Raw genomic sequence first — 25705 nt, forward strand, 5'->3', positions numbered from 1 at the left:
AGCCTCTTCTTTAAGAAAGAACCATGCTTAATATCACTGTTTACATAAGAAAAATGGACTGTTCACTTGAATTTTTGTTAGAAATTCTGTATGGTTAATTCAGTAGCTAATGGGAAAACATACAATTTAGTATATTAAATTCATTTGCGTATACAAATGAGAATGATTATGGAAATTTAAAAAGGAACAACTATGTTCTCTTCAAATAATTTTAAAACATGGTTTTTGTTTGTGTATGTATGTATGTATACATGTACACACAATACACACCCCATGTAGAAATGTTTGTATTTAAAATGAAGTCCTTTACTTCTAATACCACTTTTCAGAGATAACCACTGCAAATTTTGGTGTGTATTTTTTTTGGGGGCATTTTTATTTATACATATACAAGTGTATATAATTTTGCTGTTACAAAAATAGGTGCAAATCACACACATTGTTCTGAGCTTGCTTTGTTCACTTACGGCCTTGTGCACATTGACCATGTCAGTGTGTTCAGGCCTGTTAGTAGGGAGTACTTTGAGCAAGCTCCTTTTATTCAGATAGGCTGTGACATTAGTTTTTCAGATATACACTCTGCGTTGCTTGCTTATTAGACTATTTCTGTGGATTGGATTCAGAGGTGGACAGTAGGAAACCCAGCATACGTTAGAGAAATCAATATTTGTGATGCAGTGCATTTTGCTGGTTTTTGCAGTTCCTATCCTAATAGTGTAGCAACATCTGGGCCAAAGGAAAGAATATGTATGGGTGACTCCATCATAAAAGAAAAGGAAAAATGACTCAGTAGAAGAGATAGGGAGAGAGCTGAATTTTCCATCAATTGCAGTTTTGTTGATGGGTCGATTCCTTTCTATGGCAGGGAATTCTTTCAGTTAAAATTGTTGCATTTCCTTTTGGTGATGTTCACTGCCTGGATTTGATGTTTCTGTTCTTCTGTACAGGATCCAAGCTATTGGATACAGGTGCACCGACTGGAACACGGAGATGGAGGAATACTGGACCTAGATGACATCCTCTGTGATGTAGCAGATGACAAAGACAGAGTGAGTTCAAGCCCAGGGGAAGCTGCTCTGAATGCATTTTGTGAAGACTGGGGAGGGAGTGGGTAGGTGGGAACACTTTCCTTCCTGTTTTTACACACACACACACACACACACACACACACACACACACACACACACTTTAAAGAACATTTGCCACTCATTCTGGCATGTTTGTTTTATAATAAGTATTGTGAATCTTCACTCCCCTGAACTCTAGGGTATAATGCTTTTCTTGATACCTGGGATTCGGTGCTAAGTTTTGGGATTTTAAAATTAAAACTTTATAAATGGAAATATCTTTACAAGGGTTTTTGTGCCATTTTTCCTCTTATTTTAACCAAACATAACGTCTTTCCTGACAACTGAGGCCTGTCATTAAATCACTGTGTTTCGATGGTCTTGAGTTCTGATCCCACACTGGCCCCTTCCGCCAGTCAGCCTGTGCGATGCACTGCCTGGCCACAAAGCCAGCGTGCACCCCAGGGATCCCCCTTGTGTGCTGGGCGCTCAGAAAGCCTTCCTCTCCTCCATGTTACTCTTAGGGTGCTTCTACTGGAATGCCATCTCCAGGGTAGCCCGTGATTTTGGCATCATGAACGTGACTGCCCACAGGCACTGCAGCATTAGCCTGTACCCACCTTTTTGTCTGCACTCTTTGAGGGAATGAGGGGGAGGGGGAGGGGGAGGAATGACTCAACAATTTAAGAATTTGTGATAGGATATTTGGCTCTGCATGTAGAAGTCAGCAAATTCTTTATTGTAAGAGGTAATGAAAACTGAGCCGGCTTTGGCCACACCCTCTTTTGTGTTGACTTAGAACGAAGTGATGGAAGGGCCCACAGCCCCATACACAGTTGTGTCATCAAGGCCCTGTAATAGCACAAGGTGGGTTAAGCCAGAGGCGTTATGTCATGGGGTTGGAAGATGGTAAAATCGCCTGTGCCAGGGAGCTCCCATTACTGGCCCTGTGCCTCCTCCTCCAGGCTCCCCTCCCCTTGGCTGCGAGCCTGGTCAGCACAGCTGTTGTCCTGTTTCCTTCTGCATTAGTGCAGTGCCTCCTCAGAATGGGGATGTCTTACATGTTTTCTTGAAATCTTAAGACAAATGATAAACTTCAAGTACCAGTTATTGTTACCTTCAGGGGTGTTTGATTCCCTAGCACCTGCCCTGGTGGGGTTTGTCCTTTGTGGCTTCTGTGGGCCAGGAGCACATTGTGTCAGAAATGCAGGACTTTCCTGCCCATGTATCATTTACTGCTGTTGCTCTTGGTGCCATTTATCAGTTTTGGGCTTTTCAGTGAGCCAGGAATAGGTGACTCAAATCCTTGCCCTGCAATCCACACGAAAAGTACCATCTAGAGACATAAATTAGCGTCAGTTTATGGTGTGGTTCAGCTCCAAAGCTTAAGACAACTGCAGAGATTTAGGAAGGGTTTAAAGAAGGTGCCCTTTCCCAGCCATAATATTAGCAAGAGATGAACCAATGTTGTATTGGCCTTTCAATATTTTCCTCTTTCCCTTCCTCTTCCTTGTTCCCCCCCTTCCCTTTCTCCTTCCCTTCCTTCTCCCCTCCCTGCCTCCTTTGGTTTTTTTTTTTTTTCCTATAAAAATAATACAGCTCCTTATAGGGAAAAGTCAACATGTAAAGAAAGAAATAATCACCTGTATCCCATGCCTGTCCAAAGCTTATCACTGTTGGGTATTGAGTGGGCTTTGCATCCTGACCCTTCTTTTTCTTTTGATATAGACACACACATACTTTTTCTTTTAGATAAAAAGGATTGAATAGTAGCCTGCTTTTTGTCTTTGAGTTGTTAGAAATGTATTTTCATGTCCATTAACTGTAGCATATAGAAGTCACCAAAACCTAGCTCTAAGATGGCCTCTGCGATATGCCCAGCTCTGCTGTATTGCTTGAAACATCCCACTGTGGTGTTGGATGGTTGTATGAGTAAGACTGGTGGTGCTGGAACGAGTGCTCCGAGCACACTGAGGTAAATGGACTCCTTCCGTTCAGCGCCATGCACTAGTGCCTTAGAGGTTTAGGAAGTACAGGCTGCTTTTTCTCCTTCTTCTTCCCTGCGTCCGCAGTCCACATACACACTCTAAACAGAGGTTACGTTGTGAGTAGGAAGAATATTGAGATGCAGATAAGCAACAATATGATTAAACAAAAATCTTGTGACATGGTATCGAGACTTATGGCCCAGTAAACGGCATTTTAGGTGGACGATCCCTGTGTACTTGAGAATCATGTGTATCCTGCAATTTTTGGCCTCGGGGTTCTATGAAGATCAATTAAGTTAAGGTGGGTGGTATTCTTGTTTAGACCTTTGGGGTAATTTGTCAGTCAGCAATGGAAAATAATACAGTCTGCTTTAACAGAATTATTAGATCACACATAAAAACCAATGATAAGGCAAACTGTATGATCTTCTAAAATAGTTGCATATTAAAATCATAGGTTCCTTACTAAAATGTGTTTTAGATTTTGTATTCTTATGCAAATTTGATGAGGAATCTATATTTTCTAGAATCTTTTATTATATTTCCTATGCAAGTAAAAAAAATCCTTTGACCTGAGAAAAATGTTTTGAATATTATTATGTAAAATAAGTTTTTAGACAGTTTTATATTAAATTCAGTTTTCAAGGAGAAAAACGCTAGAGGGTACAATCACCACAGACTGAATAGCTTTAAATCATGATTTTAATTGCCCAGAAATACTTAAAATGTGTGTGTGTGTGTGTGTGTGTGTGTGTGTGTGTGTGTGTGAGTGAGATTAGAACTTTTTGAATGAGCTTCCTAGATTAAAGGGCCCACTTTATGTTGTGACTGGGAAAAATAGAATTAATAATCCAGAATCACAATATCCAAATCCACAGGTGTTGTTGGATGCATTATTCATACTGAGTGATTGTGTGTAGTCAGGTGTATGGCCCTTTTCCAATGCTCTGAAATTTGATTCTGACCTAATCAGCCTGCAGTGTTTTTTTACTATTTTTGGCAGCTACTCTGAGTAAAGATTTTGACACCTGTTTTGCTTTTAGATTAACAAAAAAAAGTATTACACCTCTCCTAAACAATAAAAAAAGCATTACAGCTCACCTAAACAATACAATTCTCTAAAAAAGTGTTCTGTTTATGAAACCCCCCTGGGCGCTTGTTTACCGTGGGATCTCCGTGAGCCAGGCCCGAGTGTCTGCGTTTTGTAATCCTCCAGGTGGCACTGAGACTGCCTGTACATGGCCCTGCCATCCATCTCTATAACAGGGAAAATGCTCTCAAAGGTGCAAATTTTATACTGAGTCACTGTGACTTCGTAAAATTACGAAAAATTATTTTTTATGGAGGGGAAGTAGGATTGAGAGGCAATAATTCAAATGATAGCAAAAGAAAATTGAAGTACTTAATTAACCATAATTTTGCTCATGATCTTTTAATTACTGGAGTTCAGTGCACATCACTGAGAAAGTTTTCTTTTAGTGTCTGTATAATTCCAATGACCAGGATTTACCCAAATTTGTTCAAAATGGTATGAGTGTGGGTTGTCTTGGGTTCTTGGAGTAGTTCTTGATTTTCTAAAATATAAAATATTCTAGATTTACTTTGGGCATAAAACTGTGCCCTTTTTTGCTTGTCCCCTCTCTACAGTGTTGCATTCTAGTAAGGGAAGAGAGAATCGGAGTGCACGTGTTGTCATGGTATTTTATTTATTCTTAGTACCTAATTCTCAGTTTTCTCAGTTCACATTTTGCCAAATTATGAAACACTGAAATGGTTTCCAAGTTATCTCTAGCACCATGTAGAACAGCCATCATGCATTTGTACATGAGAGCTTTTCTAAGTGCTGAAATGAATTTTGTCTGAATTTCTTTCTAGGTTGGTCTTCATTATTTATTATTTGTAATTTCAGTGAGCCTTCCCTCAGTTCTCCTCAGTAGGCTAGGTCACTCCTGTCTTTTCCTCTGGGTACTAAAGTAAATTTAGAAATTTCCCAATAAATTACAGAATAAAAGTATGTGCCGTTCGCTTCCCTCTGCAGGCCAGTCACCTGAGACCGGAAGGGCGCAAACAAAGATGCAGGCAGAGCTGATCAAGAGCTTAGGGTTAGGGGGAAATGCAGTTGTGTGCAGATGATGAGCAAGAAGAAAGTCCTTTTCTTACACAATATCATTTCTTTTTCATGTCTTTGGTGCTGAAGATGATTAAAGATGAAGTATGAAGTATTTCCTTTGTCATAGTTGGATGTAACTTTATTTTGACCAAAAATGATGTCATATTTATTCTGTTTTTGCGATGACCTTGTGAAATATCTTCCAGTATGTTTCTTGCTCTTTGTGGAAGAAGGGTGGAAAGGAATAGCAATTCAAGCTCTTTTTGAAGGATTTGTGCATGTAGACTGGGGTGCAGGCACTGTGAAGGAGTGTTGTGGAGACTGTTGGCTGCTTTTGTTAGAAAGAGCCCAGGATTGCCTGGGGGACAATCTGGCCAGTGTCCTCAGAAGAATGTTGAGAAAAAGAAACTTTTAGAATGTATTAGAGTCGTGGGCAAGCAACGGTTTCCACATGCTGGTTTAAAGCTAGCTCAGAGGCATTTTAGCTTCTAACTTATAAATTGATGTCGTTTTTGTGCCTTCCATGTTAATAATATTACTGCCCTGTCAGACGTTTTATATTACTATTTCTAAAATATGTGGTAATACAGTTTGCTTTTGAAATACAGGCATGCCAGAAGTTTCAGGTATGGAACATGCTTTAATTTGAAAAGTTGGCAATTTTTACTTCTGTAGATGTTATTCTTACCTGTACGTAAATCATTATTTTACTTGTTTTGGCAGCAAGTCATAAAAAAATTAATCGGTGTCCAGCAAAGTGATGGTCTGAGTATATCCTGCTTATTGTGGAAAACATACGTAATTATATATACTTTAACAAAGGTGTTAGATTCTGTGCCCTCATTATTGATCATGTGGAGAGAAGCACTGTGTTGTTTTTTCCTGGAGACAGTCACAGCCTGTACATTTGTAGATGAGAATGCAGAACATGGTTTTTGTATCTGGAATAAGGATTGTTTGGCTGAATTTATTTGGTGATATTGCAATGAGCTCGTAAAACATTAACAAACCCTGGTTTGTTAAGGAATGGATTGCTGCTGCAATTACAGTGAGAATTAATAGCTTATAATTGATACAAATCTAATTTTAATTTCTTTAAAGGCTCTATATTCCTACTTATTTAATGCATGACCATGTATGTACCTGATAAGAGAAAGTTTTGAGATTTAAATTCCTTTGTTATCAAGACTAAAACTTAAATTGCAGCATGGGGTCAATTATTTTTAGAATATCCATATCTTGGAGGGTAGGGATGGCTGGGGAATTCGTGGACTAACTTCCTTTTCATCCTCTCCCCTTTTTTTGGGGGGAGAATTTCTTGTTGAGGATTTGGTCTGTATACAGAATACAGTGCCGTTTTATTTTGGGAGGGTATTCTTACTAATGTGAACTGAAGTTTCACAAAGATGGTGCCCTTTTAGTAAACAGAATTTTCAAAGATGCCAATTTCCTTTAACCCTGCAGTACACAACACCTTAAAACCAACTAAATTACATGCTAATTAGTTTCAATAAAACAGATAAACAAAACCCAAAACCAAAAAACAACAGAAATGAACCAACTAGAGTATGTTGTGAAAGACAGAAAAGAACCATAGGAAAATTAATGCATCAGGACCTATTTTATATGTTATTGTCAAGGATACTAATTTGTTAAGAATCATGTATTGTAATCCTTAGAACTGTCGAGCTGTAAAAGCAAAACAAAACAGATAAACATACTGAATGAGGGAAAACCTCTGATACTGTGTGATGCCTGTAGTTCACACTTAAGGATTGGCGTAAATTATGTGTTAGTGAAAAGCAGTGATAACTGAAATAGTAAGGTTTTCTCATTTCACATAGATTATTTTTGTTATTACTAAACATGAGGAATTAATTTAAGTTAAATGTTTTACATGCCAAAAAGAATGGGTTGCAGAATGGTGCTCCCAGAGCTCTCTCTACATATATATGATTTCTCTTAGGGCATGGCCTCATATACTTTTCTCACATTTAAAATGATGTTAGAAATCATGTGCATTAGGTTGTAAAACCTCTTAGACTGTTTTCGTAAAAACAGTTTACACTGACTATTTTCCTTTGGGCAAATTCTGGTTTAATTTCTATAAGTTATAATGAATTATGATGTCTGCCGAGGGTGTTTCATGGTCACCAGCCTATTGCTTTTTACTCATCAGGTAGGTTAGTCACAGAATCTCTTGTTCCTTGCTCCCCTTTAGGTGAAATGAAGGCAGCTTCAGGGACCAGGCTTTTACCGTAGACACCTTCATCTTTCGGTCTTGAGGGAATGTACATTTTAAAGAAGCAGTGCTTTCTGAAAGCATACGCCACCACAAAACCTCTCTATTTGCAGAAAAATACATTATAGTGAAATACTTGTGAAAATACATGGTCTTAAAAGGAATAGGTTCTTTATGTGTAAGTATGTACCCCACTGTCTGTTGATGAATATTTGAGATTGAGATTAAATGGAAATTTAATTAAATTAAAGCCTCAGTGTTCAGCCAAAGCTAAGGGCCCCTCACCCTCTTGCATAAAGGTTAAGAAGCTAATATTTTCAAACCTGGGTGGCTGAATAATAATAATTTAAAACACAGCACTTGTAGTAATTTCCTTTGGAAGATAATAAGACTTTTGTCTCAATTTTAGCATTTCTAGTTAATTTAACTTCTTCACTGAGCACCAGTTCTGTGCTAGGCATCATGCTTTGTGCTGTTACACAATATCAAAGATAGATATGGGTCCTGCTTTCCTGGGCCTCATGATCTATTGTGAGAGAATGAAACAATCACAGAAATTAAACATGGAATTACTAACAGAAGAAAATGAATGGTCCTATGAAAGATGTAACAGTGTACCCTAACCAAGCTTGGGGCGAAGCAGGACTTGCCTGAAAAAAAAAAACAAATTAAAATGATCAAGCTGAAATTTGCAAGTACAGCTAAGTGAAAATTGAGGGGTTTTAGGGGATCAGATTTACGTTTGGGGACTATGTCCTGCTGCCCTGTGAAGAAGGAATGGGCAGGAGGCAGAATGGATGGAGGAAGGCCACTTAGCAGGTTTTGTAGTAGGAAGTGTGAGATTGATGGAGGGTAGACTAGGTGGAGATGATGGTAGGTCGATTTGAGAGTGATTTAGTAGGCAAAATCTGATTGGTGGTGGGGCCATTTACCAAGGCAGGGAGTGCTGCAAGGTGGCCAGATTTGGGACAAGGTGGTAGATGAGGGATTCATTCGACTTTAGTTAGAATTTGAGTGCCGTGGAGGTGTCACCTAGGCAGTTGGATATTTGGAACTGAAGCACAGATTCATGGAGAACTGATTCATGAATCAGATATTAAATTTGTTAAAAGTCAGGTTAAAACAACATACAACATACAATCTAATTTTAGTAGACATAGGTACGTTGGAAAAAGTTTGAAGAAGGACAAACTGAAAAGTGTTGATAATTATTTCTGAAAATGGAGTGTCTGATTAACTGAGGAATTTTTAATTTCCATTAAAAAATTTCTCCATAATTCTACTTTCGCTTACTTCCAATACGAAGAAAGCATTAGGCATTTCTAAATGTAGCTTAGAATAGAAACATCTTTTTGTTTTTAACTTTAGTATGAATTGGCATAGGGAAGGACTGATTAAGAGTTTGATAAACTGGAATTGAAATAATTTGTATAAATAGGCTTCATTAACTAGATGACTTGATTAATTTCCTCCTTAATGGATTTACTTTAGATAGGCTCTAAAGAAAAAAATATTTAAATTCAGTGCCAAGTACAGCACTAAATGGCTAATTAATTAATTCAAAGGGATTATTTCCTAACATTTAAACCTTTGATGGGTACTGGTTTGCCCACAACCCATCAGTTTGTGGGTGGCTCGGTCCGGGAGTGCAGTGCCAGGTGTAGAAGGGTGGGGTGGTGAGGCCTGTTAGTGGTAGGGAATAGAGCAGGGGCTGGCCTCTGCAGAGAGCGCTGAGAGCCGGGGCTCCTCAGAAGCAATAGGAGTTTTAAGTCGGGGACAGCCTACACAGTATCAGTGGGTCACCAGCCTTCCTAGGGACGGCAGTCAATAGTTTACTTGTGTGAAACCACCCACTGAGTAAGGAGAACTGGGGAACAGAGTCTCTTACTCTTTCAGTTATCATATCATATTAACTGTAGGCTTGGGCTTGTTTCCTGGTTTGCTGCACTTGCCTTGTCGTTGCTTCCTCAGCCATGGGCCTCTTGTATGGGACCCGAAGCCACTGCCTGTGTTTGAATCCTGGCTCCACAATGTGTCTATTTTATGAGCTTTGGCACATTACTTACTCTTTCTAACCTCCGTTTTCCCATCTCTAAAAGGGGAATAACAATTGTACCCTACCTTGTAAGATTATGTTGAATTTAAACTAGAGAATTTGTGTTAAGGTTTCAGCATTGTGCTCAACAAAAATAAGGTCCCAGCCAATGGTAATGGCTGTTGTTACTGTTGGTCACCATCGGCACCATCACCATCACCATCATTGAATTAGGCTGACTATTCATTCTTTTAATACCAGTTTCTAATGATTTAAAAACAACCCAGCCTGGCCATCTTAGGTATTTGTTTTATAAAAATGAGATTCTATAGATAATTATTTATTTGCTTATTTTTACATTTCTATCAATTGGGAGAGAGCTTGGTACATAATGAGTGCTCAGTAATATAATTGGAAGAAATACATTATTTGTTTTCTGCATCCTTAGAATTTGAGGATTCCCACCCAACCTACTATTGATATGTATATTCATGTGAACCAGAATAGAAGCAATGATCCCAGTTTTGATTTTTAGTATTTAGGAGACAACAGGGACTGTATCATTACCAAAAAAACAAAATGAAAATCAAAAACAAGGATTTGATACCAAAAACCAAGGCAACAAAAAGCAAAAATAATCAAGTGGAACTATATCAACTTAAAAAGCTTCTGCACGCAAAAGAAACCATTAACAAACTGAAAAGGCAACCTAAGGAATGTGAGAAAATCTTTGCAAACTATATGTCTGATAAAGGGTTAATATCCAAAAGGTATAAGGATCTCAGATAGCTCAATAGCAAAACAACAAAAACTAAAACAAAATCTGATTAAAAAATGGGCAAAGGACCTGACATACAGATGACCAACTGGTACATGAAAAGGTACTCAACACCACTAATTATCAGGGAAATGCAAATCAAAACCACAGTTAGGCATCATCTCACACAGTTAAAATGGCTGTCATCAAAAAGATAAGAGATAACAAGTGTTGGCAAGGATGCAGACAAAAGGGAACCCTAGTGAGCTTATTGATGGGAATGGAACTTGGTGCAGCCACTATAGAAAGCAGCATGGCGATGCTTAAAAAAAAAAAATCTACCACGCGATCCATCAATCCCACTTCTGGGTATATAGCTAAAAGAAATGAAATCACTATCTCAAAGAGATAGCCGCATTCCCATATTTATTGCAGCGTTGTTCACAGTAGCCAATGTATGGAAACAACCTGTGTGTCCATCCATAGATGAATAGGTGAAGAACTTGTATGCGTGTGCGTGTGATGGAATATTATTCAGCCATGAAAAGGACATCCTACTATTTGTGACAACATGGAATGCCCTTGAAGGAATTATGTTAAACGAAATAAGTCAGAGAAAGACAAATACTGTATAATCTCATATGCGGAATCTAAAAACATTGAATTAATAGAAACAGAAGCTAGAATGGTGGCTGGGGGGGGTGGAAGCAAAGGGGAGATGTTGGGCAAAGGATATAAACTTAAGATGAATAAATTCCAGAGATCTAATGTACAGCATAGTGATTATATTGTAGTTAATAATACTGTATTACACCTTTAAAAGTTGCTAAGAGAGTAGATTTTAAATGTTCTCACCACAAAAAGTAAATGGTAATTGCTATGGTTGTAATCATTTTTTTTTTTTAAGATTTAAAAAAATTTTTTATTGGGGAATTGGGATGGGAACAGCACTGGGGAATTGGGGGAAAGGGAACAGACAAGTCATTTTGTTCTTCAGTCTAGTTGTGGAGGACGTTGCTTCACTGGCCCAAGTTGGCACCATCATTGCGCTCTTCCCGGGCGAGGCAGATCAGTCGCCGGCTTCTGGACGGCCGCTCACTGCGGCTGCTGGCCACACATGCTGACTGCTGGCTACACACGGTAGCCCATGGCAACCCACTGCAGCAGGGGTTGCAGCCTACGCCGTGGCAGGTGACTCATGGCAGCCCAGCTCCAGGTTGAGCTGTTGTTCAGCATCTTAGCTGTGGAGGGCAGTGTCACTGGCCCTCATATGTGGGATCCGAACCGGGGCCCTCTGGCGTCCCAAGCCAGCTCTTAACCAATGCGCCACTCGGCCGGCTGTAATCACTTTTTAATATATCAGTGTGTCAAAGCAACACATTGTACATCTTAAACTTACACAATGTTACATATCAATTGAATTTCAATAAAGCTGGGGGGAAAGGTAGGCCTTGTTTACAGTTTTAAAATATTACCTGGTCAATAATGATAGTTCTCTAGAAAAACAACACGTTTCAAAACAAGTGCTCCAGAAAAAATGCTACCAAAGCTGCTTTATCATAAATTGCATCTTAAAAAATGTTTACCTCAAACCTTCCTTTGTCTTAGAGCTTGAGTGAAACATGTAAAATCCAACTTTTCATGTGTGTAATAAAGTATTATCGTCATGCAAAGAAAAAAAGAAACAAAAAAGGAGGAGGAAGGTAGATGACTGTTTCTTTTTCATTAATATTTTTGAATAATTTTGGAGAAGCAATTTTAAATGAGTAACAAGATCATGCCAGTCATCCATTCACACATTTATTTATAGAGGATAAAAATCATGTGAAAAGTAGCACTTTTTTTTTCTCCGGGATTTTCTAGGAAAAGAAGCAGATTCTGTATCCTTTGATCCTCCTGTAATTCCAGAATAAACCTACTAATATAGTAACTAAATTTTTATTCAGCCTTGTGTGCTACTGGATATGGTCACACCTTTGTATCAACCCTGTAAGATTAGATGGTAGTGTCCCCATTTTTTAAAAAGAGGGAGAACCCAATATGTTTCCCAAACTTACAGATCTTTTTTACTCCTTTGGGCTGCTGCCTGGCACTAAGTAACAAATGTTTTATTTATTGGTTGGGGTTGAAGAAAGAAGCTAGTTTGGCTAGTAAAATACGCGTTTATAGATTTTTAACTTTCTTTTTGTCAGATTACTGTGTCTTCTTATATGACTATTAAAATGTCAAGAGCTTAGTATCATGCATAATTTTACCACAGTTCATATTTATTGATGCACCTTGTTCATATATCAAACTAAAATGATAGCATTTGTTTGAGGAAAGGTTAAGCAGATCTTATGGATTCACTCATTCCTTCATTCAGTCCATCCTTCTGACATTCATTCAACAAATGCTTTTCATTCCCTAATATATTTGAGAAACAGCTGGAGGTGCTGAGGGTGTGTGGGGGTAGAAGGAGCTCTTTGATATCCCAGAGCTTTCTTTACAGTGAGAAAAATAGACTATGGAGGAAGTGAGTCTGGGATATGCTAGAGATTAGGTGGGTATGTAGGGGGTGGTACTCTCAGCTGGTTAAAAAGGATACTTTTGAGGAGGAGACAGGTGGTCTGGACTTCAGTGAATAAGAGAGCTGGGCCTTGGAACAGCTGGGGTCAGAGGACTCTAGGCAGAGGGAGCAGCTCGTACAATAACCTGTAGTAGAAAAACATTGAGGTGTTCATGGAGCCAAAGGGAATCATTGTTGATACGCAGGAAGCAACTAGGAGAGGGGAAATAGGTGAGGTTGCCGAGGAAGGTGTCAGGGTGCTTTTAAAGGCTACGTTAAGTAGTTTTGAGATTTGACACTAAATGCAACAAAAAGCCACTGAACTGTCAAACTGCGGAGTGATATAGTTAGGTGTGTATTTTTGGAGGATTGCTTTGGGAAGAGTGCATTGCAGATGATGAGCAAGAGAGGGGAGAAAGACCAGTGATGAGGCTGCCATCCAGAGAAGAGATGATGGTGGCCAGTGGTTCTCAACCTTTCACAGGGGTCGCCTAAGACCATCAGAAAACACATATTTTCGGTGGTCTTAGGAACCAAGACACGGCTCCTCTATCCGTCTCCAGGCCCACATGCAGATACGCCCACATACGAGTACCCGGCGACCCCTGTGAAAGGGTCATTCAACCTCCAAAGGGGTCGCGACCCACAGGATGAGAACCGCTGATGGTGGCCGAGCCCAAGGTAGACTTGGGGAAATATGAGCGGAGTGGAGATACGTTTTACAGTTAGAATTGCCAGGATTTCGGGCTGTGAGGAATGAGGGCACAGGGTGACTTGGGGAGTTTTAACTGGAGCAGATTGGGTGGGGATATGGAGGCTCCATTGCCAAGGGGATAGGGAGGTTCTGTTTACTGTGGCAGGTTCATTTAAATACAAAACTTAAGGAATGGAGTAAGGGTACAGGGGTAGGGACAGTCAGTCTCCTTCCTATTGGGACATTGAACTGATTTTGAAATCCCTTTGAGACATGCAAAGAGAGATGTCCAGGAGGTCATTGGACATGTACTGAAGGTCGCGGGAAAGATCAGACTTGGAAATGGGAATTTGGAAATCACACTACGTAGGATAGACAGTATTTAGAGACATGTGACACATGGTGTTTCCACATGGCAAAAATTTGCAGTCATTCTAACCTAATCGTCTTTGTTCTGCTCAGGGTGCACGCCCTTGACTTAATACTAGCCTTGACTGTGATGGGAAATACTAATTTTAATTAGGAAGCTAGTATAAATTGTGGAAAAGGAGCTCCTGCATCAAGACATTTGAATGAGAACAACATAACATTTAGATTTTTGAGAAAAACTGAATTTAAAAGGCTAAAAAGAGACAATGCAGGGAGATTACTTCTCAGGCATGAGACAGTGGTACTGTTATTTCTAAAATATGTACAGAAAACCACACTCAGAAAGCTCCTAGAAATGTATGAGTGTTAATGGTAGATGAGTCTGATGTTACAATTGCCACCCAGGAAAGGACATATTTAATATAGTAAAGGCACATAGTATAAAATCAGAAATTCATTTGGAATGAGGGAATTATAGATTCTGTACACTGCATTTCAGAATTCTGATAGTCCTTGTGTTGGAATGTCTAGCGTGTTGCTTGACTTATTTTCTTACAAAACAATTGATAAATGATACTTCTTTCTAAGGGGACAGTCAAGAGGTTGGCTGTTTGCTCTCAGGCATTTTGTTATTAGCAGTCATGGGGAGTGTCCACAGAGATGTCTCAGCTCTGCGAACTTGAGGCTGAAATGAAGTTGCCGTTACATTTCTGTAACAGCATCGTTTTCTTTCATTTAGCCTGCATGCTTACTGAGCGCCTATTCCATTCCAGGCAGAACTGGAGATATTGACATGACAAGGGAATGCTTACCTTTAGGGATCCCTTGTAAAATAGGAAGATGAAAATGCTCACAAGATACTGGGATGCCAAAAAAATGTATACACATGACTAGTATTTATCTTTTGTTATCGGTATAGACTGAGTATTACAATTTTAAGGCAGTTTTTTGCCTTTCTTGAAATGTGTATACATGTTTTGGCACCCTCTGTAGTTTTCAGTCACAAGTTTTGCGCTATGTTCTATAATTTGTCATTTTTTTTTTTTTAGGATAAATTAAAGTAATTCCAAGTACTCTTAAAACCACAATACTCCATATATGGATGGGAATATGCAAGCTGGATAAGTTAAGAGGTATGTCCAGGTCAGCCTCCAGGCCAGAAATGCTTCCCATCCTTCATGCCAGTTCAGACTTTCCCTCTCTCCTAGGGAGGCAGTCTGATGTAAAGATGCTCTGCCTTCAGTTAGATCACTGCTCCTCCAGCTACCTTGCTGAAGGACTGGAGTTGTTTCCTATTTCCAGTCTGTGGCAGACCATTATTTTTGTAAAATTCAAGGCAAATTAATTACAAGGAAAAATTGGCTTGCGTTTTGCTTGCTTTTATTTAATCTATAATTAGAGTCAACAGACAAAATTATTCTGTCAGATTGCTGTAAGAGTTTCTAAAAGCATACTCCATTTCTGCACTTCACTGGAGACTGGGCAATAACTTTCAACAGCACTGCAATATGTAATTCTTTGTTAAATATTGTTGCCCTTAAACTTCCTGTTTGTATTATTTACTAGCTGAGATGCTCTGATATAGGCTAATGTTTGGTTACGCAGTTTCTTCAGTTTTGTAGTTTCTTTAATGACTGGTATGACTTGTTAAAAAAATAGTGAGCGCTTCGATCATTAGCTAAGTGAAAACATACTACCTTAAATGTACTACCTTTCAGTCTTTGGGTTGTGCTTATGTACGTCCTAAAGCATTGAGTTTTGTGGGGCTATAGTGTTAATAGTATCATGAGAGTTAATTGTGTTGTGAATATTCATAGTATTTAATACTCACTGGAAGCCTAGTTCTCCATTTTCTCCTGTATCTTATTTTCATGATCTCTCTTCCCAGTCAGCCTCAGTTCATTTAGACCTGAGAAAAAGTGAAGGGGAGATGCTGGTGTTGCCTTTTGAAGGGATGTAAAAACACCCTTCCTCTCCTTTGTGGGACAGAAAGGTGGTCCAGACTCCTCACTCATTTTCTGGTGCACATTTTGTCCTATATTTTTATGAGTAAAAAGTGTATATTTGAGCATTTGATCACTGCATTTCCCATTCCTAAGGAGAAATTCATTAGACTTCTAATTAATTTTCTTGTGAATATTTTGTCCTATATTTTTATGAGTAAAAAGTACATATTTGAGCATTTGACCATTGCATTTCTCATTCACTGGAAGCAGAAAATGTTCAGGAAGCTTAAAAAATGGTCCTGCTAAGAGGGCTCCTGTTTTGAAGTAGGAGTTATGATTAGATTCTGTCCTATAACCTCTGTCTGTTTTGGCAAGGAATGAGTTAAAGAGACTTCTTTGAACCTGATGTGTTTACTCACACCCTGCTAAGTGCAGGTGTGTTGTTACACCCTGTTTTACTCCTGAGGAACTACCTCTGGCCTGTTGAACTGGTGAAGGTTGTTTTTATTTGGTGCAGTGGAGCCCTGCCCTGGTCTCCCTGGTGAGCCTGGATCAAAGTTGTCAGATGCGAAGTCCCGTGTCCACAGCAGGTTACTGATATGGGATGGGTTCTGTCCTGTATTTCCCACTGGTTTTCAATTTATTACCCTTTCTAGAGGACTGAGCAAAACACAGCTCATACATATATCAGGGTTTTGGGGGCTTTTTAGTTGGGATCATTTTATTCTGTAGTTAGTTTTGGAATCAGGTCACTGTGGATTTTGCATTTCTAATGGATTGAGATGGCAGACAGAGTGAAGAGAAAACCTGCAAAGACGCTTTACTCTTTTTCTGGTTCCTCTCGGAAAGATTCAGTGAAGGCACTGAGATTTTCAAGGTCATTGAACCTCAAAAGAGCCACTTCAGAAATCAGCAAAAAGCAGGTTGGTACAGAAATTTCTCATCCCTTTAAATTTCCTTTGAAGTTAAAAGTAATACCTTCTTTGTGTTTATTCCTTAATACTCTTTTGGATAAGTTTTTTTATTAATTTGAACATTGTTTTATAGCATCGTAAACGGATTGATATTTTCTGTGCCATCAGCCTATTTGTGGATGCTTATTATTTATTTTTGTGTATGTTTATTTATTAATTTCATGGGTTCAAATTACTGTGTGTCACAGCACAAGCAGTCATAATGTTATTAGCAGATTCTGATTACTAATATGAAACCTTCCACTAAAACATTGTTTTAATCAGGACCCTCATGTTACCCAAATACCTTACTGAAAGCATTAGTTGACTTTTATGCATAAACAAAATATTATTGGGTTGTCGAAAAGTCATGACGCATTTTTGCAACGAAAAACACAAAAAATATGTCATGACTTTTCCAACAACCCAATAGAATAAAAGCTAATTAGTGTTTATATAATTTCACAGGATTATTGTTCCATGAGAGTATTTGGAATTAGACTTATTTTACCAAGAAAGAAAAATACATTGACACTACTGATGGTTACTTTTTTTTTTTTTTTAAAGATTTTATTGGGAAATTGGGGAAGGGAAACAGTGTTGGGGAATTTGGGAAGGGGAACAGCCAAGTTGTTGTCCTTCAGTCTTAGTTGTGGAGGGCGCAGCAGCTCAGCTCCAAGTCCAGTCGCCATCCGGCTCCCTATTAGCAGTTCGCAGCTGCTCAACTCAAGATGCTGTGTTCAATCTTAGTTGCGGGTGGGTGTAGCCCACCATTCCATGCGGGAGTCAAACTGGACACCTTGTTGTTAGGAGCACGTGCTCTCACCAACTGAGCCCTCCTGCCACCTGTTGGCAGCTCAGGGGCAGCTTCAGGCGCAGCTCACTGACCCATGGGGGAATCGAACCGGTGACCCTGTTGCTCAGAGTTCGCGCTCTTAACCAACTGAGCCACTCAGCCAGCCCTAGGATGGTTACTTTTGACCTACATTAAGAATTACTCATGAGATCCATGTCTCTACTGGGTGAAGAACTGTGCTTTCAACATTACAGAAAAATACTTCAGAACTCTTATTTCCTTGTTATAATTCAAATCCAGCTCAAATATGTGGTATTTATCTGGCTAGTTTATGAATGATATATATTTTGGAACATCTCTCAATGGATTATAGAAGTGGACACTGAAAATTAATCCATGTCTTCAATTTTACACTTATTTTTGTCCTTACATGTCTGCTAAATCTTGAGCAGTTTTAGTTTCATCTTCTTCCCTTCTTTTCTCTGTTGTCATGGAGAACATTGACATAGCAGAAAGAACTCAAGTATGAGAAATTCCATATTTCTAATATATATTTTCTCTAGCAGAAATCACATCTATAATAGATGTTTGTTGTTTAAGAATTCTCAACAACCCTGCTTTATTTCAGTGTGACAGTGTGTATGTTCAGATCAATGTAATTTGAGTTAACAGCACAGAGTAAAAACCTATTTTTAAGAAATTAAATCTTCTATGTAGATAATATACAGAAAATAATACCAGAAATAAATGAGGAAATTAAGGGTGCTGCTTTAGTTGGTAATTTTTTTTTCTATCCGCTTGAAGAAGCATCAAGTTTAAAACTCTGCTTGAACTTGAAGATGGGGCCCTATGTGTTGGTATTTGTTTCTTGAGAATTTAAATGAGTGTATTGTCATGAAGCATTTCATGGCATTGTTTATAGAAGTAAGGTGTTAGCCTAGAGTTCTCTGCCCAAATGTGATTTGTTTAATTAAATTCTGAGCATTTCTAACCCCCTTCCCTAAACTACTTCTAATTGCATATAGTTCCAGTGGTGATATTAACATTGATGGTGTTCTTGTAAAACATGTTCTTGTAAACATGTTTTAAATGATTGATTTCTGAGCTGTCGGATAAAATGATACTTTTTTTTTTAATTTTTAATCTGAAAGGTGAACTGTGTTCTTTTGGAGGATGCACTGGGACACTGGCTCGGTTAGATTTCCTTCCTGCACAAAATGCCTGTGTCATGTGTGTGGCAGTGTGGTACGCTGATAAAAAAAAGCAGGGCACTTTTGTTTTTTCGAGCAAGACACAGCCCCTCTTTGGAGTATTGTTTCTCTGCTAGAAGCCAGTGTGTGACCTTTAAGCAGCCACATAATTCCAGTTTTGTGCATCACTTTGCTTGAGGAAATGTTTCCAAACAAAGTACAAGTTTCAAAATTCTTGTTTTGTGTACTCTTTGGGTGTGGGGGTAGGGGAATCACAGAGCAAGTAGAATGATAACCTCTGAGAGTTTTGAAGATAATTGAGATCATATAGTAAATGGGAAAAAAACCCCAAAAAACAAAGAGAAGCTGAAATGTCATATATTGGACAGTTCTCTGGGGCTAGGCAAGGGATTCTATTTAAAGCTTGTATGATTGAAAAAAATCTGCCTCAGCAAAAATGCAACATGGTTTTTGGAGTAAATGGTTGAAATTCATGCATCAGGATGTGTGCACCCAGTGCATGGATTTCAGTCATTTACTTCAACACCAACACTATGAGTATTTATCTGGATATCCGTATCTAAATGCTGACGTCTCCATCTAGATTATAGTGCAGAAAATCACCATGTACGTGTAGAGGTCAGCCCACTGACACGTTCCGACAAGGTTGCTTAATGGTGGAAAACAATGACGCTAACTCAGAGTTAGATGATTTTTTAAGTTAAACTAAGAGAAACCTTAAGAACTTTAAGTTAGATACGCAGTATACAATTTGTCTGTTAAAAAAGCCTTCCCTTGTAAGTAGAATACACAGAACTCAAAATAATGCTGCCTCGATCTTTTAGGGCCTAGAGGTAATTATTTTGAATCTCCTTGATAGTTTTCCTCAGGTAAGAAGCAAAGGAGATTCGGTGGATTTTGGATTTAAAGTCTAGAGATTGGTATTATCGTGTGTGTGTGTGTGTGTGTGTGTGTGTGTGTGTGTGTGTGTGAAGATAACATACTAAGGTGTTTCGTCTTACAATTTTTCATATTCTATTAAGAGCTACATGTAGAAGAATTACAGTTCATTGAAGTCTAGCTCTGTGTACACGAATTTGTATTTTTATACCAGTCATTCTCTCCACTATAGACACTGCCACTGCTTGTCAATGAGAAAATGTAGATATCTCCAGGATAATTGGAAGTGCTTCATTGTTTGTCATAAAACACTAAAACATATATTCTTGTTAAGTGCTAAGTTAGAAAACTACTTCATAGTATGTGACAAGTTAGGAATATAGAACACTTCTCCTGTTTTGTAAAGTGGTTATAATCTAGATTCCTTTTCTTTCTTTCTTTCTTTTTTTTCCTTTATTTTTTTTAAAATAGAGAATGACTTAAATTTCTAAATAGAAAGTAGAATGTGTATGTGTAGATAACTTGGAGGAGTGTTTTTTTTTTTTTTCTTTTTCTTCTTCTTCTTTGCGAGAGTAGGGTCCTAATCACAGCAGAAGAGATAGGGTTGGCTACTAATGTCACCCAGACATAAAGGATACATGTGTCCTTGGTAAGTTTTGTGACATTGCTTTGCTGTGTAGATATTAAAATTTTATTGAATTTGATTTCTTGGGTTGCAAAAATTATAATTCTTGCTTTTTTTCACAACCTCAATGAGAAGTTTCTAAGCTTAAATACAATTCATATTTTCAAGAGTAGTATATCACTTTTTAAATATTAAGTTTAGCTTCACCCTATGTAATTAGGTGAAAATGTGCATTTTTGTAGTGTTCAAACTGTTAGTTTCAAAAAGTAAAAATAAAAAGTATTTGCTACTCCCAGATTATCCTAGGGCAAATTGTCTTCCAAAAACATGCTATGCCCAGATTGAGAGATTTCTGATCTGGATTGAAGCAAGCTCTCCTTAGTCGTTTTCAGGGAAACGTGCAGGGCATTAGGCATTCATTGTACTCCTCGGTTCTCCATTGCCATTTATTAAATGGTTTAATCTGAAACCACAGCCAAATTTAAAGTAAGCTGAGATTATTTTGGATTTAATAATAGACTAATCCAGAGCACTTAATAGCTAATTAATGAAGGGAAGTGAAGTGCATGCAGGTGATAAATTCCTATGATGGAGTTATCATTCCAGAGCTGTTCAGAAAAAGACTATACACAGTTCTTTAGAAAGAATCAAGTGGGGTCCAGGTCTTCAGCTTTATTCTATTCTCCATCTCTTATTCGGGATAGCAGTCTCACAACGTCTCAATACTAGGACAGGCTCTGGTTACCAAAGTTCAGAATGACTAGTGTGAAACTGCTCATTTTGCATAAAAAACTTGGGTCACATAGTTAGAAGATTAATATATTTTTTGAAAGGCATCAGTTCTTCTACAAGGGAGTATATTAAAACAAAGTGGATACAGTGCAGTTGATTTATTAGGAACTATGTATATTGTGAACTGTTAGTTATAGGTGACCACAGTAACGAGCCGTGTCTGTGCAAGATCAGAAACAATGATGATGCCAGCCACATGGGAACTTGTAGTTGCTTGGTTAGAGTGACTGGGTGCTCAGCTGGTGGTAAATTTTTTGTTTACCTTTTTGGGTTGTGAACTAAGTGCACTGTAATTTATGTTAATTTGTGCTTTAAAAGTCTTCAATTTTGTATTTGATCATAAGGGTGGGTGAGAAAGATGAAAAAATATGCATAAATCATAGTGCTAGTGGTGAAAGGGAGAGAGGTTAACCTTTTGAATAAAAGGCATATGTAACTAAACCCAGGAGTTTTTCAGTGATATATCGATTTAGAGCTGTACCGTTAAAACCATAAAACATGATTTTTTTGAAATTCATGGCCTACTTCTCTTTCCCCTTAGGAATACTACTCCTAGTTTTCAGCGTGTGCAGTTAATGCTGATCTTTATAATGGTTGGAATAATTGACATTAGCTCTTAAAAGAATCAATTGTTTTTGATTGGGAAATACATGTAATCGTATTTTGGCAAGCATTTTGCCCTGTCAGTTGCTACTAACCCTGACGTTTAAATTTATCTTGCAGCTTTATATAGTAGCTATAGCGTCTTTGTATTTCCGTTTTTCATGAATTTAATTTTCACGTGGAATTTGAGATACAGATTACTATGATGCATATGGTAAAAGAAATTGTATTTTTACCACTATATTTTATTTTATTTTTTTTTAAAGATTTTTATTGGGGAATCGGGGGGATGGGAACAGTGCTGGGGAATTGGGGGAAGGGGAACAGACAAGTTGCTGTCGTTTTGTTCTTCAATCTAGTTGTGGAGGACGTTGCTTCACTGGCCCGAGTTGGCACCATCATTGCGCTCTTCCCGGGCGAGGCAGATCAGTCGCCAGCTTCTGGACGGCCACTCACTGCGGCTGCTGGCCGCTCATGCTGGCTGCTGGCTACATACAGTAGCCCATGGCAATGCACTGCCACAGGGGGCGACTTATGGCAGCCCAGCTCCGGGTTGAGCTGTTGTTCAGCATCTTAGCTGTAGAGGGCAGTGTCACTGGCCCTCATATGTGGGATCCGAACCGGGGCCCTCTGGCATCCCAAGCCTGTTCTTAACCATCGCACCACTCGGCCGGCCCTTTACCACTATATTTTAAATATCAAGCACCAGACAACTTTAAAAATTTTTTAAAATTGTTTGAACATTGTGGAAGAGACAAACACATTACTTGAGAAAGTAGGTTTTAAATTTGTCCTCTTCAAAGTTTGACTTGTGTATATCACTTTGTGCTATGTTTCCTAATTGAAGTTGGTATTTTTAATATAATTTAAATATCTACCTACACATGGGAGTTCTTTGACTCAAAACTACTTCTGAAAAGCCAACAGCAGTAACCTGTTCTTTTTTTTTTTCTAATTAAAGTTTATTGGGGTGACAGTTGTTAGCAAAGTTATATAGATTTCAGGTGTACAATTCTGTAACACATCAACTATATGTCACATTGTGTGTTTACACCTAGAGTCAGTTCTCCTTCCATCACCATATATTTGATCCCCTTTACCTTCATCTACCACCCCCCTCCCAGCAGTAACCTGTTCTTTATCATGCAGCTTCCCCTTGCATTGGAGCCATGATTCTGTAACAGAAATAATGTGTATAGGCAACCCCAGTAGCAGCTGTCTTATGCTATATGTGATGCAGCCTAATCACTTTTTTCTTTTGAAGACTGTAATTCTTACTGAGTTATCAGTAGCTCCGAAAGAGCGGCCATTGACAGGTGCCCTACATCCATTTAGCCAGGTGCCCCTCATATGACTGTCCAATGACTAGATTCACTCTGGTCTCAATTTTGTAAGCCTTAATGGCTGCTCGCGTATTATTAAAGTAACCATTTAAAAAATGAGGAGACAGAAATGCATTCGTTTGTGAGAACCGGTGACACAAAATGTTAGGTTGCTCATGATCTCTGTCCTTCCCTGTGTTGGACTGTGTCTTAAAAACAAAGTTGAAAGCGTAAACACATATTACACAGAATCCCTTGTGGATCAAATATTGTTGGATTGCATTCAAATTTTTTATAGCTTGATTTGACTTGAGATGTTATTTAATCTAGGAATTCTTAACCATGGATTGAACCAGACGCTTATAGGCACTCTAAAACATGCACCCCGCCTGCCCGCCCCACATACACTGAGACTACTCAGGACTAGCTGAATCAGAATCTCCACTAGTGGGGGCCAGTTACTTCCCCTCTCCCCACAAAAGGTCCTCAAGAGTCTGGCCTAAACCACTGAGCATTGCCAGTGGAATCACAGAAGATAGTAGAGCCATTTCATGGCAGGTTTGAGAATAGAACTTAATTGCACTTGGGCATATTTCATGTGCTGACCTGAGTAAGAAATTCGCAGCCTATGGCCCAGGGACTCATGAGTGACGGGAGGCGTGGTGAGCTGGCATGCTCGTGTTGGCTGATGTTTATGTGTTAATCTCCCTGAAGGTGTCCGTCGTTTTCCGAGGCAGGTGAGGGAGCACCTACCACTGTGTAGGTGTGACCGTGAGTGGAGACAGGCGGCTAGTCACTCACCACTCCTCACATCCCCATGCCAGAGGTGATCTGTGTCAGCAGTAATAGCACTGCCATGCTGCCTTCTTGTTGACCTTAATTCAGAGTCAAGGTTGAAGTATTTAACCTGGTTATTAATTAAGAACCTCTTAGCTCCTCTGATACAAAGGATGACTTTGTTAATAATAGTTGTTTTTTGGTTATCTAACTTTGGATAGCTTTTTGGTATAGATCTTTGAGTAGGATACATAAATAGCTTTGTAATATAGTGTATATTTTAATTTTTCATAATAGAATTTTGCTTGCCTTATAGGATTGAAAACCACATTTTAAATAAGTAACTTGGGGATGTGTTTTTGCATTTATATTAAAGACCATCTGAGGAGTCAGATACCTTAGGTAAAATATTTTTAAAAATCACGTTTTGGCGCTGATGCTCAGAACACTCACGTCATCAAAATATGGGAAAATGGGCATTTTTATCAAGGATCCCATTCCTTTTCATTAGTTCCGAGCTAATTATCACCTCTTTTTTTTTTTTTTAGGAAGCATAGTTTTGTTAGTAGTTATAGATATTTTTTCCCTTCCTTTCTTCTGTTTCCCTGTTTTCATCTGTTGTATTCACTGCTGTAAAGCCACATTTGGCGGAAGAGAATTTTTTGTTTTTCTTCTCTCTCCTTCTCACAGCTCTTCTAGGACTTTGCACTCTCTTGAAGCTACTTAAATGGGTATGACTATGGTAGATACTCTCTAGTTCAAGTCTTCCATGGGATGTAGAAGACTTCATGGTGACTATGGAACAGTTATTCTGAGCAGGCGATATCAGGTAGAGAGAAGCTACAAAAGACCATTAGAGTCAATATTGGCATGGCGAGGGAAGGGTTCTACATAGGAAGGTATTTCCCTGCTGGTAGGAACAGAACTTTTTGATATGGCCAAGCTCATTTACATGAGCTGCGATTTATCTTGGCACTGGCCCAGCGCCTTCATTGTAGTTGTAGGTGAGGACTTAAATACTTGTTGCTTAGCTGTTTTATTACGTTTGATCTATGAACAAGTAGCTATTACTCTTAAATGCATCTTTCCACCTTAACCATCTTAGACCACCTGGGAAAATCTATATCCATCGCTAATCCTTCCAGGAAATTACAAGGACGAAGGAGCGACGTGACAACATGAATGGACTGCAACTTCTTTCTTCCTTGGTTTTCAGAAAATCTTTGCTCCTCACTCTCTTATATGAGCGATCATGAGAACATTGTGCAGCAGATATTTTCTCTCTCAGGCCCCATACATGAGAATAGAGCTTATCATGATGCACTATTTTCAACATTAGCCACAGCAGCTAATCATGTTTTGTTTAATTTACCAGGACAAAGTCCACCTAAGCTGGGCGTTTGGCTGTCAGTCTTTGGGCTCATCACATCGGACTGGACTGCACAGATGACTGCCTTGGGTTTGTCCTGTGCCATGCCACCCATACATGAGTCCTTTAATGCTTAGCTTTATTTACTGCAAATATTTCTCAAATTTGGCTAAGTACTATATAATCTTACATCATTATGCATTTTTAGGTGCCAAAAATGCTGTCAGAAATCGTTTTTTGCATAATGTTTTCATGGCTCCATGATGAATAAGGTGACAACACCGTAGCCCCAGTTTTTTGCCCTGCTACTGGTGTAGCCATAGTGAAGGCCATTGCAGAACACGGCACCGTTAGTCCTCTCACTGGCAGCCTCCCGGTAGCTGTGGATGTCGATAATGTGTTTTATGCAACACTACAGAATGACACTTGGGGTGCAGTCCTTCGTTTAGAAGTGGAGTGCTTATTTCTAACCTATCAGCATTACTTTAACAGAGAGATTGCTTCTACCAGCTGGTTTTTGCCTTTGATGATTTCTTTCGTTTTCATGTTCGGATTTTCTCCTTGGATTTCCAGACCAATTTCTCAACCTATCTGTCAATAGTCATGTCGTGGGCTAAGCTAT

General features: G+C 38.8%; 1 protein-coding gene across 1 annotated transcript in view; it reads left to right on the forward strand.

The window, feature by feature from the left end:
- Positions 1–25705, forward strand: part of PARD3 (par-3 family cell polarity regulator) — a 611228-nt gene that overhangs the window by 45173 nt on the left and 540350 nt on the right. Inside the window, exon 4 of the mRNA XM_019652604.1 lies at positions 944–1049. Within this exon, the coding sequence (XP_019508149.1) occupies positions 944–1049 (106 nt within the window). The remainder of the gene's footprint in view (positions 1–943; positions 1050–25705) is intronic.

The sequence above is a fragment of the Hipposideros armiger genome, unplaced genomic scaffold, assembly GCF_001890085.2.
Source record: "Hipposideros armiger isolate ML-2016 unplaced genomic scaffold, ASM189008v1 scaffold_183, whole genome shotgun sequence".
NCBI lineage: Eukaryota > Metazoa > Chordata > Mammalia > Chiroptera > Hipposideridae > Hipposideros > Hipposideros armiger.